Here is a 19,028-nt window from a genome sequence, read left to right as displayed (position 1 = left end):
AGTGTTGCTCATGCTAATATACTGTTGACTTGGTTCATGCACTGTGGTTGAGTGATATCTCTTTCTAAATATCAAGGTGTATTTATTTCATGAACTAACCTGGAACTAATCAAGTTTATATTTATGTTATGTGGTTTTGCACTTGGTTCTCTGCTATGTGTATGTTCTTTTGTAGAAGTCTCAATGTTCCTCTCGAGGAAAAGAGATTGTGATTAATGTTCCATCATTCCCTGTTTCAAAATGGACTCGACGTTCGTCTCAAGACTCAAACAGTGAGAGATTTAGGACTCCTCTCAATTCACAGACTTACTCAAGCATCTTTGAAGATGCTCCTACTGTGGTGGAAGGAGTGGTCAAATTTGATATCTTAGGAACAACATTTATCCCTAGGATATTTGAAGTAAAAGATTGGGCTGATCTGTTTGGGAACTTCAAGGACCCGATTGATGAATTGGTCAAGGAATTCTACTCAAATGCTAGATATACCGGAGTTGAGTTGAAGTGTTGGGTACGAGGAAAAGAGTTCTCCATCTCCAAACTACATTGTAAAGGTTCTTCGTATCACTAGACCGGCAAATATAGACCTCACTCCATATGATGATAGACTTCCTCAGGTACAAGACATTCTTCAAGTTCTTGGGCCTAATCATGAGGTTTCAAGCAAAGGCACATCCATAGGCACTACAAAATTTGCACCTGAACTGAAGACTCTCACATTGATCATGTTCGTCAACCTCTACCCACTGTCTAACACCGGCTTCATCCATCTTGGAAGAGCACAATTTCTATGTGAGCTCATCACCGGAGTTTTGATTGACATTTGTGCCCACATCTTTCAAACCATTAGGAAAACAGCGGCTCGAACATGTATTCCTTTTTGTAGTCTTGTCATGAAAATCATGGTTCTTGAAGGTGTCCATCCACCAAAAAATGGAAAAATAATGGCACGTCTTCGACCATTATCCATGATAACTCTTCAAGCAAGCAAGAGTCACTCTTCCAAAGCACCTAAGAGTGAACCTTTCTCTTGTGCCACTTCTTCCAGTCATGGCTCAGCTACTCCCACTATGCCTGTGCATACTGAGACAGCATATCCTTACTCTCCTGAGTTGCAAATGACTAGCACTCAGCATATTCATCCTAGCTCTTAAGCTGAAAGGTTGAGTACCCTGATTAAAGGTTTATATCAGCGTATTTTTGGGTTTAAGAAGGTTCTCTACTCCACCAACATCCAAGTTCAAATGCGTCTCACAACCATTGAAACATAGTTAGATGTCATTCAACAAAAGCTGGAGGACAACCTTTAGCTATTCGTGCCAAAAAAGGGGAGAGATAGCATACAGTAAGGGGGAGAGCAACACAAAAATGGGAATGGGAATGGGAAGCGTGCATATTGAAAGGGGGAGTTGTGTGAGCTCAAGAGGAGGAAGCTGATTCTTACACACACACATACCTTCGGACATTTCTTTAGTTTACAGCTTATTTGCTTTTAGCTTTTAGAATCTATTGGATTTTTGCTGTGCTTTAGTTTAAAGCTTTTGGTACTTTGGTTTATATATTTAAGTTTATATTCAATATATTGGTTTTGTACCCATGCTTTGTAGCTTAGTACTTGTTATTAATGTTATGCATTTCTTTAAGTACTTCACTCTTGCACCTTTATTGGATTTTGTATCCTTGATGCAATTACCTTGTGTTGTTGTATCAGTTGAGTGTTGGACATGCAAATGATACTTTACATTGAGCTTATTAGCTTGCATGTCTGGATGTTCATTCCTTGCATGAATGATCATTGTGGTCACTATTTATAGTGATTGTTCGTTTTTGGTCAAGCCATGCTTTATTGCTTTAATCTATATTGCTTGATCACATTGTGCTTGCTCCATATGCATTTCAAGTTTTTTGCTTACAATGATCGTATTGTGTTATTGTTTTCAGGAAATACTTGTCTGTATAGTTCAAGAGATTCACAAATTCTAGAGTTAGGTGTGAGTGAGTTTTATTCAACTGTTCTCAACTTACATGTTAAGTTTAGAGTTTGTTTTAGGGTTTTGTCAGGGAATAGTCAAAATGGGAGATTGTAAGGTTGAATTTATTCAATCAGTAGTTTGCTTTATTCCGTATCAAATTTGCTTGTAATTCAGCATTTAGAAACTCTGTATTTAGGTGGGAATCATGTAAGGGTAGTGTGTGAGAGAGTGTGAAGAAAAGCTCAAGAGTGTGCACTCAAAAAAAGCCTCATTACTAGATCGTGACTGGCAAGTCGCCAAAACTGGCACATGTGCGAAGCATGCAAGGGAGTTGAAGGGTCACGCCAACTGTTGCACTACAGGACAAAACTTCTAGTTTGGCCAGATAGTTAGCTCGCGACTCGTTCTAGTCGCGAGTTCGAGTTGCCAGAACACCCCGTTTGGTTGTAACTGACTTTTCACATTCCATATACACCTTATTATAAATGCCCTTATACCCACGAAATGTAGAAAGCTTCTAGAGAGAATTTTGAGAGAGAAACCCTAGAGAAAAAACAAGATTGACTCATCCACAATCTTCATTCTTTGATTCTCCAAATTCCTCTATTCTCACCCTCTCCATTGATACATCCTTGAGAGGTACATTAGCCAAATCCTTATCTCACCATACCCATATCTGTGAGGAGGTTATTTGGTGCTTGAGAAGCAGTTCAGAATGGACCAATTCATTTTGGTTGATGCAATGGGTTATTGCGGGATTCAGTAAGCTAAAGATGATAAGGTTTGGCGAAACCCTGTTGGAGTAAAAAACTTGGAGGGTTTAAGTGCACTAGATAAATTAGACTTGGAGGGTCTTCTGCTATTCATGTATCTCAACTTTATTCTCTAGTAGATTATTAACCGCTTGGAAGGCGGCGGAGAAGTTTTACGTCGAGGACTTCGGTTTTCTCTTTGATAACACATCGTTGTGTTGTCTTTGTGTTTGCAACTCTCTTCACTTAATCTTTGCCTTTTAATTACTACTGTGGTTGTGATTAATTTCGGTTTAGATTGTTTTACTAATTCTGTTTTAGTTTATTTTCATTTTCCGCATATACATTGTTTGTTAATAAGCTTGTGTTGGTAATTTATAAATTGGGGGTCTAAACGTTCATAGGTGTTTTACACACTATTTGAACATTCAATAGAGTTTTTGGATTTAATTTAATTAATAAAATCTAGAGTGTAATTATATTTTATAGTAGCATTAAATGTAATTAATGGTAACTTTGGGCTTGCCAAGAGTTGACAAAAGGCCCAAAGCCCATTGGAGCTAGAGTTTCATTATATCTTTTAGTCTCGTCTCAAGCCACGTACTAAAACCCAAAAGACTAATCTATTTATTAAAGGAATTAGTTATTTTATTATTAACGTTTAACAGTTATTTATTTTAAAAGAAAAATTGCTACAATAGTTTTAATGTAAGTTTTCAAAAGAGAAAAGTTTTCTCTAATATTTGAAGGCAATTGTACGTTCTAAAAAAGAAGCAAAAAAGTTTTTCTTCAAGGATATTGACAAGAAGAGTCCACTCTCTCAAGTTCTTGTGGAATTGAGGTGAAGATCTGGGTGTTCTCAAGATCAAGTATTCTTTGTGGTTTTGCAATTCACTGCATCAAAGTATGTGATCTACAAATTGTTTTCTCTAAGATTCAAAGTTCAACATATTTTCTCGTATAATAGAAGTAGATCCATTTGTCTTCCACGGTATACGATGTGTATATAATGCAAATGAGTTTTCCAACATAAATAATTGGGTATATTACACCAACTTCCCTTGTGGTTTCACAAAATAACACTTCCCCTCAAACATTTATGGAATTGGCACTTCTATCCACGAGGTTTTATAAATGCAACAGATAAATCTATCTCTTCTTACACTGTTAATTTCCTAACAGAATATTTAAGAAGATAGGAGTCTTGATATGAGAGGGGATACACTTATCAGTTGCATTTATAAAACTCAAGGGTGAAAGTGTCATTTTTTGAAATGTTTGAGGAGTGTTATTAATATTTTATGAAACTTTAAGGGAGGATGTTGTAATTTGTCATATATTTCATTGCATAAATCAATCACACGGTGTAGACATCCAATTTTGCGACTAAGAAACACGACTCACTCATTAATAATAGAACAAAAACAGATCTAGACCCTAATACAAAACAATTGTTACCTTGATTTTTTTTTTTCTTTTCAAAATTTGGGCCACTAGATCTTTTATTGTTTTAGAATTTATATTTAATTGTAATTTGCATTTTACGTAAAATATTCAAGTCACTTCCTTAATTGCAAACTATGTGTTGTAAAGAACTTTGTGAGAAATATGCCTTTTTAATGGCCTTTAGGAAAGTTTTGATTGATAGCTGACCCAACCTCATCCCTTGCGAAATCCCGAGATAGGTCATAGGCGTTCATTGACTCCATTCATCCCTTCAGGGACTACCTCCTTTGCCATTTGAAGTACTCTCTATCCACACTCTGTGGATCTGTTTCAAAGAGCTTCGAATAGAAATCCACAAGCAGACCCGTAATTACGATCTCATCATGATGCCACACCCCATTATCATCATCTTTTAGTCCCTGAATAAATTTCACTTGTTTCTCTGTGTTGCTTTCCCATGAAAGTACTTGGTAATTCGATCCACACCTTCAAGCCAACCGAAGGCCTGATCAAAACAACATATCCAGTACAAACTCCCCTTCCCAATATACAATCAACAACCAGTACAACAAATATTTAACTGTGCCCCCAACAAACCCCGGTAGTTTATATTTGAATTCTAGTGTTGCGTTTGTGATAGCTTATATTAGCTTCTTTTAGTATTTAGTTTATTTTTAGTACTATTTATGGGTCCTATTACACTTTTGGATACTATTTATAGATATTACTGTACTATTTCAGCTAACTTTTAGCTTTATCTACAGTATTTTCAGCAAAAAGTTTCTGTTTCAGATTCAGCTAAATAAGTTGTTCCCAAATGCGCACTTAGGGTCTGTTTGGTTGGGAAGATGGAAAAGTGAAAGGATAGAAAAGATTTAGTTTTCCCTAATTTGTATTTGGTTGGAGGGATGAAAAACTTTTTTATTTGGTTGAGATGAAAAATGAGAGGGTGAAAAATAAAGTTTGTATAAATTTACCATTATGTCCTTACTAAATATATAAACAAATAGTAACACATTTATTATTAAAAAAATTTGTATGGACACTTTAATTTTTTTTATTTATAAAATAAGCAAATGCTAAAAGGATTTAAAATATATATATATATATATATATATAAACAAACAAAAAGAACCAACGTAAACTATAAACTGTGCAAAATTTTATCCAAAAAAGAAAAAAAGAAAAAACCAAAACCAAACATGCGTGAACGTATTGTGCAAACAAGAAGAAATTTTATCCAGGCAAAAAAAAAAAAAAAAAAAAAAAAAAAAAAAAAAAAAGACAAAAAGTTGGCTGTTGGATGGAGGAGAAATTTTACCAACACACATCGTTCCCATTTTTTGTCCCATTTTCTTCCCATTTTGGAGAGATTGAATTTTGGTGGGCCTGAGAGAAAACAGTCGAGTCCCACCACTTTTCTCTCCCCCTCTCAACCAAACACCCTTCCCACTAATTTTCTCTCCTATTTTCCACTCTCTTTTTTCCATCCTTCCTAAAATCCACCCAACCAAACATACCTTAGGTTTTATACAAAGAATTATGTCACTAGCAGCCAGTTTTGAAGGAACGAAACCCCATGCTCTACACCTTATATCATCCAAGATGTTTTTCACCAAATTATCCTCCTGACACCAACATACCTTGTTGCAAAATCTGATTTCTAAGCCTCCTAACATGATAAACAGTTGCAGTCACAACAATCCGGCCTAATCTCGCCGAACGTTTTTCCCTTTTAACTTGTTACAACCTCACTGAAGCAAGGACTTCCTAATTATAGGGAACTATACTTCCCAAGCACTTGCTTCCAAACCCTTAGAGAGAAAGGACATTCGAAAAACAATTGATTGTTTAAATAATTTTTCTTTTTCTTTTTTATTTATACCTATTTTTTGGAACTTTTTAATTTATGAAATTAAATAAAAATAAAAACCCAAAATTGTGTCATTCTTGAAGTATCTAACATCACTTTTCACTTTAGATGACTAAAGTAATTGAAGTGAAGTTAGAAGACTGAATTACATTTTAGAAAAACTAAAATATGGACTAAATTAAATAAATTTAAGAGTTAGAAGACTGAATTGATCAAGGAAGTGAAATTAGTAGACCGAATTGCATTTTAGACAAAGTTGGTGGGTGCAGACTAAATTGAATAAACTTAGTTAGAAGACCAAGTTACATTTCAGACAAACTTAGAGAATGCAATTTATAATTTAGCATATTAATAATAATTTAGTCCTAAATAGGGCATGAGGATCTGTCTTGCGTGCTGTGTGGGAAAGCAGAGGAATCAAAGCTACATGTGTTCTATAATTGTATAGTGATTAGAATGTTGTGGTTTGCCTCTGAAGTTGGCTTGAGATAGGATCATTTTGAGGATAATTCTTTTGTGGAGCTAGTACAAATGATGGTAAAATTTTGAAGGCATGGACTGAATTGGTGGATGCTTATTCAGTGGCAATAGCAGAATGCTTGGCTGCTGGGCTAGCAGCCTAGCAATATCAGTTGCTATTGAAGAAGGCTATGAACAAGTAAAAATAGAAGGGGATGCAAAGATTGTTTTCGATGCTATCTGCAACTTTGGTCAAGAGGTAGGCTGGGAGCTGTATCAGTATATTAGAATTATTAGAAGTGCTGTTAAGGAGAGCGAGAGTCCTAATTTTGTTTCAATTGGGTTCCTAGGATTTTGAATAGAAGTGCTGATGCATTGGTTAAATGGGCTTCCTGTTCTCTTTTTCTGGTTGTTTAGTGGATGAGACTCTCCTAGTTTTTGTTTCTGATGTTGTTGCTCTTGAGAGGGTGTCTTCTTGCTGTACTGTGTAATTCTGTTATGTTGGTTTTTATGAATTTTATTTCAGCAAATATGTATATATATATATGTATATATATATATATATATATATATATTTGAAGCAAGAAGCACTATTCAATCATAGCACAGCCAACTACTGCCATAGACTCCAATAAGGAACATGATGATTAGTGCAGACTCAAATCATGCGAGTAGCCTCTAGAAATCTTTATCCAAGGGAAACAACCAAGACAAGAAAATAACTGGGGCAGAATTCAAGTAAAGATTAGTGCAGACTCAAGACTCAAATCATGCGAGCAGCCTCTAGAAATCTTTTTCCAATGGAAACAACTAAAGACAAGAAAATAACTTGGACATGATTCAAGTGACCTGCCATGCAACAGTGTTTAGTTTAAATATTTAAAAAAGAAAGGTTTTGATTCCATAATTTCCTTTCTCATCATCAAGAGCGTCCAAGAAGATAATAATTAGTATCTTGTTAAAAATGTTCTACATTTTTCATTTTCAAAATAAGCCACTTCGATAAATAAATAACCACCACCATAACAATATACAATGCTGCCTTTAAAAAACAAAGAAAAAAAGAAGGAATGCCTACCTGCCGAAATTATATACATCCGTGAACAAAGATGCATAAACTTATGATATAGAATAGAAGAAAGAAATTGGAATAGCTTTCCTAATTCTTCTCACAAATGGATATTCATCAAACAACAGTACATGATGATCTTTAGCAATTCACTATTTCTACAAATATATAAATAAACAGTAATCCACACTCCCTGCATCAATACTTGAAGAAGCTCGGTGTTTTAATTGTCCTATAAGTTGCTATAAGAAGCAATACGCACAGGTACATCTGCTTTGCTCAGATCCTCCCCTGCACAATCCAATTCCTTCTCTCGGTCTCTCTGTGTAAACCATCCTCTCTCTTCACAAAAGTTTCCATGCTGCAGCAACAGAAAGTTATAAGGGAAGGAAAAAGTTAATCAGCAATCTTCCAAATTGTATAAATCGCTGCACAATTGATATTAAAACAAAAATGGAGATGCAGAGGGTGCTTGAAGGTTGACAATCTAGCCCAAGTCAGGCCATACATGTACGATAAGATAGTAACTCTTCCATGGTCATATGCCCGAATTATTCAAACTAATTCTACCCTAAAGGTGCAACAAGCCATGTGTTATGTGTTACTACCTTCAAGCTCTGCTGAATTTCTTTTTGAGTAAGATTCAAGTATCACGATATTTAGGTCTGATTAACTAGCTTATTTGCAGAGGTCACATCTCATACTCCATTAACTTGACAATCTAGCCCAAGTCAGGCCATACATGTACTTTAAGATAGTAACTCTTCCATGGTCATGTGCCCGAATTTAATTAAAACTAACTCTACCCTAAAGGTGCAACAAGCAATGTGTTATGTGTTACTACCTTCAAGCTCTGCTGAATTTCTTTTTGAGTGAGATTCAAGTATCACAAGATTTAGGTCTGATTAACTAGCTTATTTGCAGAGGTCACATTTCATACTCCATTAACTTGTCAAGATAATAATAAGTGTAAAGTATGTCCAACAACTATTGATTTGGATGCATCCCAAGTACTCATTGAACTCCAAGCTGTTCATGATCATCAACATAAAATACTACAATCAAATTCTAGTGGGTCTTGAGTCTCATAGGTTGTGAAAGGTTGGTAAAATTAAAAAAATCAACAAATTTGAGATCCACAAATCTCATTGGTTTTGCTAAGCAAATTTTTATTTCATAATTTTAAATACATATTCATGTTTCTGTTAAATAGCTCACGAATTGCTAACTAAAACTGCACAACAAAAAACCATGACTAAAGTAAATATAGGATGGGGAATGGGGCAGATGCTCATAACCTATTAGTGTACGAATGAATAATGAAGACCTTTACATTTTAACTATTCATTGATAAATAATCAAGCAACATAATCAAGCAAACTAACAAAACACAAATAGCTTATATCAACTATTATCACGCATTACATAATGGCTAAAAATATCAAAGAATGTAAAAACAAGACCTATAAAGATAGTCCAATCTTTGCAGTTTTTAACCACTAACATAATGGATCCCACATATCTGATAAATTGAGACACCACAGATTGTTTTAAATCAATTTAAACCCTGAAGCAATCTCCAACCAGTTTCTTCCATTCTTTCTTTTCCTTCCTCTCCTTTGCGTTTTGGTAAATCACATAGTTAATCAATAACCAAGACAGAGAAAGTATGCAGTATTTGCTTGAAAAGTATCCACATGGCAGCAACTAGCACCGGACCAAAGAATTTAGACCTAATGACAGCTACTGACCACTGTAACTTTTCGACCCATTCATCGGGTAGGAAGGCAAGAAGGACAAGAATGATTAACGGGCAAAGTAAATATCACCATGCATCAACACATTATAAAGGTTTACGATGCACCTTTTCAAATTCTGCCAATCACACTAGGCTGTAATTTACATCATCTATACTCCGTACAAACCTTGCATATAAATAAACATAAAGACTTTTCCTTCTCCACTCCCCACCCCAATTTTTCTTATTATGAATCACAAAATAAGCATAGAGGATCCTAAATTTTAAATTCATGAAAAGACAAGGCCATAGGTGAGACAGAAATCAACATATTTGAGTTTGACCTTGATTAAGAAAGATGAACCCTCATGTGGAAGATCAAAGAAGACTTAGGGTGTGTTTGATAGACTGTAATAGACATTGTAATGTAATAGTTATTTCAATGGTTTAGCTATTCAGTAGTTTAGTTATGTTTTTATTACAAGGAATAGTCATTCATTATAAATAGCTATTCTTTAAAATAAGGAATAACTATTCCTCTCTAAAAATGTTGTAATTGCTATTGATTTCTAAAATTAATATATTTCCAAATAAACAAGCTTTTCATATGCACATAACAATTATGAAAATAAAAAAATCATAAAAGAAATAATTAATCGCTCTTTCAAAAATTTTTTTTAAAAAAAATGTTATTTAAAAAAAATATAATTATATGTGTAAGATATTTCCTAAAATATTTTTTAATTTTTATTCTAATGTTAGAAAGACAATTTGATTTAAGGGTTCTATTCTTGTATTGTCACCAAACAAATTAATAGTAATATATGGCATTACAACATATTGTATTCCTTGTAATTGTTATTCCTATTCCTATTACTATGTTATTCCTATTACTATGTAATCACCGCAGTCTACCAAACATGTCCTTAGTAAATTGTCAATTCCCGGAGTTTGGTTGTGAGCAAAAATTACATCATCCTCAGCTTATAAACCATGAGATTCCATTGAATCGCATACTTGCTACCATTGAAAAAACAATTATTAGTCCCTAATTGAATAAGTTCCTAAACTCCATGAACCCAAATACCATGGAAACCAATCATGAACCCGGCCCAACACAAAGAAGATACTAATTAATAGATTTGGTAAAGCAATAAGAAGACAAAATTGGAAATCTAAATAAACTTATTAGCAGTTATAATAGTTATTTAACTTTAACCGCGTTTCTGTATCCTAAGAATCAGATAAAACATATGGAACAGAATCTCCAACCACAGCTGAAAATATCAAAGAACCATCCAATTCATTCCTTTGCCATCATCATTCACTCACAAAAAAAATAAATAAATAAACCCAAAAAAAAAAAAGGAAGAAAGGAAGAAAATTTATTGATTTTTATTTACCAGGAATGTCCTTTCTCGGCGTGGGTGGTGACGTGGCGTAACAAAGAAGAGAGCGACCCAACACAGAAATCGTGGAGACGATCCCAGCTACATAGAAAACCATGATCAAACCCAGAACCCACGGCATCAACAAAAACCCAACGAAGAAAGTCACCGATCCACACAGCATCAGAGCCAACGAAATCCCCAGCATCAAAGACGCGAACCCCGCCGGCGTTATCTGCGCAACCGCCGCCTCCGTCGACGACCGTCTCGACGCCGACGCCGCGGCCGACCTGGTCGTGGTCATCGGCGCCGGAGAGTCATCGGAGAACGGGATCGGCGCCGGCGGAGATCGTAGAATATTAAGAACCAGAGCTGAAAGCTCGTGGAGAACCTTAGATTGCTGATCTTGATGTTGCCTTCTCGTCATAATGTTTTTTTTTTTTAGATTTGCTTTGAAAATCTATAAGCCCCTAATCCGATTTTTTTTTTTCTTTCTATTTTAGGAGTTTTTTTGGATTTTCGCAGAAATCGAGGCAAATGGATAAGAGGTCTTCAGAAACTTTATCTACAAACGTTTGTGCTGATAGGAGAAGGGTTTTTAACGTTAGTAGTATTCACAAGTGGAGAGTTGTAATAAGGCTAGATGGGTTTGTTTGTTTCTCAAGAAACTCTCTGAACGAATCCTAGAAAACTACAGAGAGAGAGAGAGAGAGAAAGATACATGGCGGTGGTATTCTTCAAATCCCACAGAGACAGAGAGAGCTGAAAGAATTGAATTTCTTTTCGCTGTTTTTTAAATACCGTTTGGTTAGCGAGAAAGTTTCGGATATATATAAATTTTTGTGTGTGGGACAAGACACTTGCCAACAAATAAGGTTGTGTTTGCACTTTCGTCTAGCTCCTTTTCTCTTTGGGAGTTTTTTTTTTTTTTTTTGGAGAAACTTCTCTTTGGGAGTTTATTGGGAATAAAGTGTTTGTTAAGATAAGACCCACACGTAATGAAACTCAGTGCGCGTGTGGTGAACGCTCCACGTGGGTGGGTGTGGGTGTGACTTTTGTGAAGAAAGTGGTGATTAGGTGGGGTCCGGCTGACGTGGGACCTTATCTTCAACGAATTGTCTACAAACAACTACGAGAGACTCTACAGCCTAATCAATGATGTGTCATGCGTATTTATTAAGCGCGTGGGGGTGAGGCGAGAGCTTTAGATTTGCTTGGATCGGTTGTGTTTTAGTGTTAATTATCCGATGTGTTTGTGTGGTTTCAAATTTAGCAATTTCCTTTCACAAAATATTACTTTATCTAATTTATCATTTTATTTTATAAAACATCTAATATTAGTAATTTTATTTTAGTATTGTATATTATAAAATAACATATATACTACAATAAACAACAACCATCACCGCTAATATAAAAAATAATAAATCTTCTAATATAATTTTTTTTGCTGTAGTTCAATTGTAAAAAAATATGGCTTTTGCTCCGATAATGCATTAGCCTTTTGTTCTAATTTTGTTATATTTAGTTACGAAATTTAGCATTTTATCTATTTGCCTCCACTAATACTAGTGCTTTTAACGGCGGCTTTTAGAGCAATTTTTAATAAATTATATTAGAAAAGTTTTAACATTACTTTCTTGACAAATATAAAAAGCTGTAAATAAATAAATAAATATATATATATATCTTTTTTCCTAAAATATTTATAAAAATAATTATCTATTATCTATTATTATTGTTTTTTTTTTTTTTTTTTGCAAATTCACAAGGTAGTAATACCGTCCCCCCCCCCCCCCCCAATTATCTATTATTATTGTTAATAATAATAGATGATGGAAAATTGTTTGTTAAAGTGTATAAGTTGTTGATAATTTGCCACCAAAAATATATGCTGTGGGATATAACCATATTAAGAGGAGTGGTCATTTATTACTGGAGTAATTTTAGGAACGCAACTAATTTTATAGTATTTTATGTGACAAATTGTAACTGTTTGTCTATCGCTTTCACATGAATTCTTACACTTAGCTACATCGCATAGTTGTGAAAATGATTGTAAAATTAGTTGTTATCCTATAATTTTTCTAGAGATATCACAATTTTACTATATAAAGCTTACAAACTAATATCTCATTAATCACAAAAAAAAATAAATATATATATATATATATTAAAACATTAATTTATTAAGCAATTAAAGCACACTAACTACGTTCACCATATAAAGTTGTAAGTTTTATATAATAAAACTTGTAGTATTGTTAATATTTTCATTTTCATTTTCATATCAGTCATATTTCATTATTATTATACTCCAGCAAGGAGTTGACATTCCTATAATGTTTGCACCATGTGTATGGAAAATCTTTGAAACCCAAATCCATAAGTTCACATTCATCCAAGGCATCCCGGAAAATCTGCATCTGTGCATAAGGCCTTAACCTTCCTCCCAATTTTTCTGACTACTTAATAATCTCGTTAAAGTCCTCGGCACACAACCAGGGAAGCGAGCTCTGCCCATGTAAACTTTGTAATAAATCCCAAGATTCTTACCTCTTGTGAGTTTCGGGTTCACCATAAAACCCAGTAAAACGCCAAGGTTCATCGGAATTTTTATTAACTATGACATCTATATGATTCACGGATGAGGACTCAATATCAATCTCCACACAGATTTTCCAGTAAAGCACAAATCCCCCACCATTATTTACTCTAGGAGCAAAGAACTTTTTATCAAACTGAATATGATCCTTTACGTAGTCTAGCCTTGCTTCATCTGCCAGTATTTCGGCTAAAAACACGACAGATGGTGCTTTTGCTTGTACCATTTTCACAAGCTCTTGAACTGCCAGGTGGTTCCCAAGCCCCCTGCAGTTCCAAACTAAGCAACTGATTGGGCCTGGTGGGGTTGGGAACCAGCCTCCGCCAACATCGGTGAATTTTCTTTATTATCATGAGAGACCTGTATTTTCTTACTTGGTGACTCACGCTGATCAATAACCAGACAGATTAGGTGTTTTGAACCAGCTGATCAGTCTTGGTGCCTATAAGGACTTCTGGAACACGTTGGAGTCTTTTCCACTTGGCTTGGGGTGGAATTTCAGAGACCACGTGGTGAGGAAAAGAGTTGGTAATATCATGTAGGAGAGTATTGCTTTCCTTGTGGTTTTGGGAACTAGGAAAATGCTGAGGTGGCAGGCCCGGATTTACCTCCAAAGAGTTTTTAAAATTTTCTAAGTCAAAGAGTGGAGAGGCTTCCTTATTGGAAATTGAATCAGTATTAGCAGCATTGAAGGGATCCTCATAAATTCCCAAATCTTTGTCAATCTCCTAATTGCTGAGAGAATAAATCTCCTTTATTTCTGTGATCTTGAAAATTAGGAACTGATTTACTTTGTGGAGCCATGGACTTTTGGACTTCATGATTTTCGAGAATCATGGTATCAGTTCCCTGATTTGAATTTTCCTTATTTGGCGCCATCTTCCTTGACTGAGGAATTGAAGACGGAGGTTTCCACTCCTCCCTCCCGCCGTGTGGAGATATTTTCCGGCTTATCCTCATAGTAACCTGAAATCCGAACCACAAATTTTTTTATCGCCCCCAACTAACTTGCTCTGATCCAAGATCCGAACTGTTGTTGTTCAGGTTTTAGAGTTCCTTTACTTTGAATCCAGAAATCGCAATCCCTGTCACCATGATCAAAACAACCACACCAATAGCATATATTAGGTAAACATTCATATCTAAAATTTACCCATACCTTTTTTTCCACCCTCAAGCTTAATAATTCTGCCTCTGCACAAGGGTTGAAAAACATCAAGTGTAACTCTGACCCGGACATAATTCCCACATTCGCACTCCATAGCTATTGTGGATCGATCAACACTACCTATTGAACCACAAATATCCTCAGAGACAAACTTATTTCTGAAACCAATGGGAATGTTGTGCACTTGAACCCAGAAGGACGTCTTATCCAATGGCAAGTCACTAATGGGAGTAAGCCTGTCATATTTCTGCAACACCACCAACGACTTATCAAAACTCCAAGGCTCACTGTATAAAATGCGATCAACATCCTCTTCATTATCAAAGACGAATAGAACCCTATGCTTGCCCTCATTACTGACTGTGAAACCGTTTTCAGCCCTCCACAGTGGTTTGAAGGTCCTTGCCACTGCATCTGTATTGAGTGCATGCCGAGTCAAAAATCTTGCTGCAATGATATACTCCTTTGATCAGCGATCATTATTGAGACTGATATCATCCCCCTCTCGTTCAAACAAGGAGAGACAGTTCCAATGTTTTGTGAGGTCATCCATACTAATAGAAAGGAAGAAAGAATAGAATAGAAAGAGAGATATGGACAGAATTGATTTTGAAAAAAAGAAAAGGGAATGAAAAAGAAGAGTAGAAAAAGAGGATTGTTTCCCAAACCCTAAAGAAAAGTAACCACAAGCCCTACACACAACACTATCGCGAGAGGGGAAGAAGAGCCTTACAAAAAGGGACAGCAAATTCTATAGTCGAAGGGAGATGGAGACCACCTTCCTAAGTGACAGAGAAACTTAAAATTACAACTGGCTGCCATCAAGGAATGCAGCAAGAATTACAACTCCAGTTTTGTGGGGTCAAGAAAATTCCAATATTGAAGTACTCATAAATCCAGTCACAAGGAGTTAGAGAGGCAAAGTTATAGATCATGTTTTTAATCCAGCTGAAGCTAAGGTGATTAAAGCCATTCCCCTAAGTTCATCTAGCCAAGCAGATACATTGATATGGCCTTTCAATCCATCAGGTAAGTACTCAGTGAAATCGGGCTATAGATTTCTGCAGGAGTATGCAGAAAACTCACATGCACCAGCCCAAGATTCTGCCTTCTGGAAAAAGGTTTGGAGTCTAGAAGTCCCTAGCAAAGTCAAGAATTTTGTGTGGCATGCTTGCAAGGAGGCCTTGCCCACCAAAAAAAACTTGCAGCGGAGAAAAATTGTCCCTGATGGCCTTTACGATCTCTGCAAAGCCGGGGATGAGGTTTGCTCACATGCTTTATTTTTCTGTTTTGATGTGCAGGTAATTTGGAGCTCAAAGTGGTCATGGATATCGGGTATGCAGGGGAGTAGTGTAAAAGAAATTTTCAGTCATGCTTTTGCGAAAAATAATGATAGTTTTTAAACCCCTTAAAACCAATTGATTTAACCTAGGTAAATAGTCAAGTTGTTACTTAGTCCAATTTAACAAGTCTAGGTTATCATAATAACAAAGATCAAATCATGCAAAGTAGCAGAAAATAAATAACACAAGATATGATCACCCAGGAAACCAAACCGGTAAAAATCTGGGGAGGATTTGACCTAGCTATCCTCAAGGTAAACTTGAATCTACTATCTTGAAAGAATCGAAGTTCATACAATAAGACTTACAAGCCCCCACGCTCAACTTCTTATTGCTACCAACCAGTAGAACTTACTGACACGACCACGTGCAAGCTTCGAATCCACGAACTCCTTCTTTCTTGGATTCACCATTAGATACAAGCACACCCGCTTGTGTTTTCTTTAAGCTTCAATGGCAGCAACTGAGTTGATCATCAAGGTGTAGATAAATCTTCTCCTTGAAAACCCTAAGTTTGTGTAAAAGAAAGTTTATCTAGATCTCACAAGAGATTTACACAAACCGCAATATGAGCAACACTAAAACGTGGCTAGGGTTTGCCTTTTATACTTAGGACAAATAAGAAACCCTAAAAACGTTTTAAAACAACTAGGGTTGAGTTGGAAAATTCTGCAGAAAAACATTCTGCCCGAGCTTCAATCGATCGAGCCTAAGTTTCGATCGATCAAGCTAGGCCGAAATGCATTAATCTTTTCTGCATTAAGCTCGATTCTAACTTTACATAAATGCACAACTTTGAGCAAGACTAAAACACATCTAAACACATTGTTTTGATCATGGTTTGCCAATAATACAAATTAGAGTTCTAAATACATAAAATCCTAAGTCTTTTGAACCTAACAAATAAGGATGTTGCACTACTTGCCTTCACGAGTTAGGCTGTGTGGAACCGTAGGAATCAAATACGGTTCAAGGAGAATGCTTGCCCACTAGATCAGCTCTTACTGTTAGCAAAGGAAAGAAAAAAGGAATTCCAAAGTCTTCATCCAGCAACTCTGAAGATGCAGCACCGAAAACACATCAGATGGAAGCCACCGAACAGAGAATATTACAAGGTTAATTACGATGGAGTGCTCTTTGAGCAGCAAGGGAGAGCAGGCCTAGGTGTTATCATCCGGAACTTATACGGGGAAGTCATGGCATCAATGTCTCAGTAAGTTTAGCTCCCCACAACAGTTTCGCAGGTGGAAGCATCGGCTACAAGAAAAGTGACTAAATTCGCCCTTGAGATTGGTATTAATAAAATTGTCTTGGAAGGCGACTCGGAGATCATCTACAAGGATCTCATGAGTAATGATCATTCTCTGGCTCTACATGGTCATTTGATACAGAATGTTAAAGGTTTGGTTCCTTTATTTTCTAGCATCTGGTTTAGTCATGTAAGTCAGATAGGAAATAAAGCCGCCCATTCATTAGCTAGAAGGGTAATTCTTTTAGAAAATTTAAATGTCTAGATGGAAGATGTACCACCAGACATCCTTGATGTAATTCAGGCTGATTTTAGCCCCCCCTGACTTTTTTAATATAAGTGCATTGTTCATTCTCAAAAAAAAAAAAAAAAAAAAAAAATGCAAGGAGTTGACATATTAGTTTTGATTTGTTTGAGAAGGATATTAGTTTTGATTTGACATATTAGTTTGGTTTGAAATTGAGTATGTCTCTGGACTTGTTTTAACTATTTTGCATAAGACAAACCATTGGTGTAACCGTGTAAGAATTGAACAACTAGATCAACTCTAATATATCTTTTGTTTATGTGCATTTTTTTTTTTTTAAAATTTCATTTCAACGTTTTTGCAAAATTAAAATTATATGTTTGTGATTAGGTATTAATTAAAATAAATAGTAGAGATGGATTTCTTAAAATAACTAATTAGCAAAAGGTTTGTGAAATGGTGGCATTGATTCATTGTACGTGAGAAGACTATTTGAGTGGAGAGGGCGAGTAAGTTATTTCTCAAAATTAACCATCATTTGCAAAATATTCTTTGTAAGAGCATCAACTTTCGGGTGGCAAAAAAAAGTTATATTTTACCTTCTAAAAATTTACTTTATCTATTTTATAATCTCATTTTACAACTCTTCGCACATCCCAGTTTCTATTTTTACAAAAAAAAAAAAAAAAAAAAAAAAAAAAAAAAAAACCTCATTAAAATAATATAAAATATACCAACAAATAATACCAGTCACCAGAAACACACCAGCACCACCGAACACTAAACTTAACCACCCAGAACACCAAACACCACCACCACCACCACCTCTGAAGCTCCATTAAAACTAGGGGTGGCAAAATCAACCTAAACCCATTTGCCCACCCAAACCTATCCAATTATTAATTGGGTTAAATGGGTAGTATTAACCCAATTAGAACGAATTATGATCCAACTATCATTTCTACAAATCACCCAACTCTAAAATGCCACAAAACCACTAAAATTACCAAAATACCCCCTCAACCTAAAAAATGACCAAAATAACACCTAAACCTAAAAATGACCAAAATACCCCGAAAACTTTAAAAAAGACCAAAATACCCTCTTAAACCTAAAAAATGACCAAAATACGCCCAAAACCTAAAAATTACCAAAATAACCCCAAAACCTACAAAATGACCAAAATACCCTTGAAACCTAAAAAATGACCAAAATACCCCCAAAACCCAAAAAATGACCAAAATACCTCCAAAACGCAAAAAATGACCAAAATACCCCCCAAAACCTAAAAATTACCAAAATATCCCCCAAAACCTAAAAATTACCAAAATACCCCCAAAACCCAAAAAATTACCAAAAATACCCTTGAAACCCAAAAAATGACCAAAATACCCCTAAAACCTAAAAATTACCAAAATACCCCTGAAATCCAAAAAATTACCAAAATACCCCCGAAACCTAAAAATGACAAAAAAACCTAAAAATTACTAAAATCCCTCTGAAACCTAAAAAATGGGCAAAATAACCCCAAAGCCTAAAAAATGACCAAAATAACCTCAAAACCAAAAAAAATGACCAAAATACCCCTGAAACCTAAAAATGACAAAAATACTCTCGAAACCTAAAAAGTGGCCAAAATAACTCCAAAACCTAAAAATTGATCAAAATACCCCCCCTAAAACTATAAAATGACTAAAATACTCCCTAAACCTAAAAAATTA

The 19,028-nt window shown here is 35.4% G+C and overlaps 1 protein-coding gene across 1 annotated transcript; it reads right to left on the bottom strand.

Moving 5' to 3' along the window:
- Nucleotides 1-7,564: 7,564 nt before the first annotated feature.
- LOC115982147 lies at nt 7,565-11,620 on the bottom strand. Its single transcript, XM_031104669.1, has 2 exons — nt 10,711-11,620; nt 7,565-7,930 (listed from the first exon to the last, which is right to left on the bottom strand). Exons 1-2 carry the CDS (start codon nt 11,120-11,122, stop codon nt 7,914-7,916), a joined length of 429 nt encoding a protein of 142 aa, XP_030960529.1. The 5' UTR covers nt 11,123-11,620; the 3' UTR covers nt 7,565-7,913.
- Nucleotides 11,621-19,028: the final 7,408 nt, after the last annotated feature.

This window comes from Quercus lobata, chromosome 3 (assembly GCF_001633185.2).
Source record: "Quercus lobata isolate SW786 chromosome 3, ValleyOak3.0 Primary Assembly, whole genome shotgun sequence".
NCBI lineage: Eukaryota > Viridiplantae > Streptophyta > Magnoliopsida > Fagales > Fagaceae > Quercus > Quercus lobata.
Note: the sequence above shows the minus strand (reverse complement) of the source record. Positions and strands in the feature narration are given on the sequence as shown.

Excerpts from the sequence above, each read along its gene's own strand:
- LOC115982147 (XM_031104669.1), bottom strand. The coding sequence starts at position 11,122 with ATGACGAGAAGGCAACATCAAGATCAGCAATCTAAGGTTCTCCACGAG.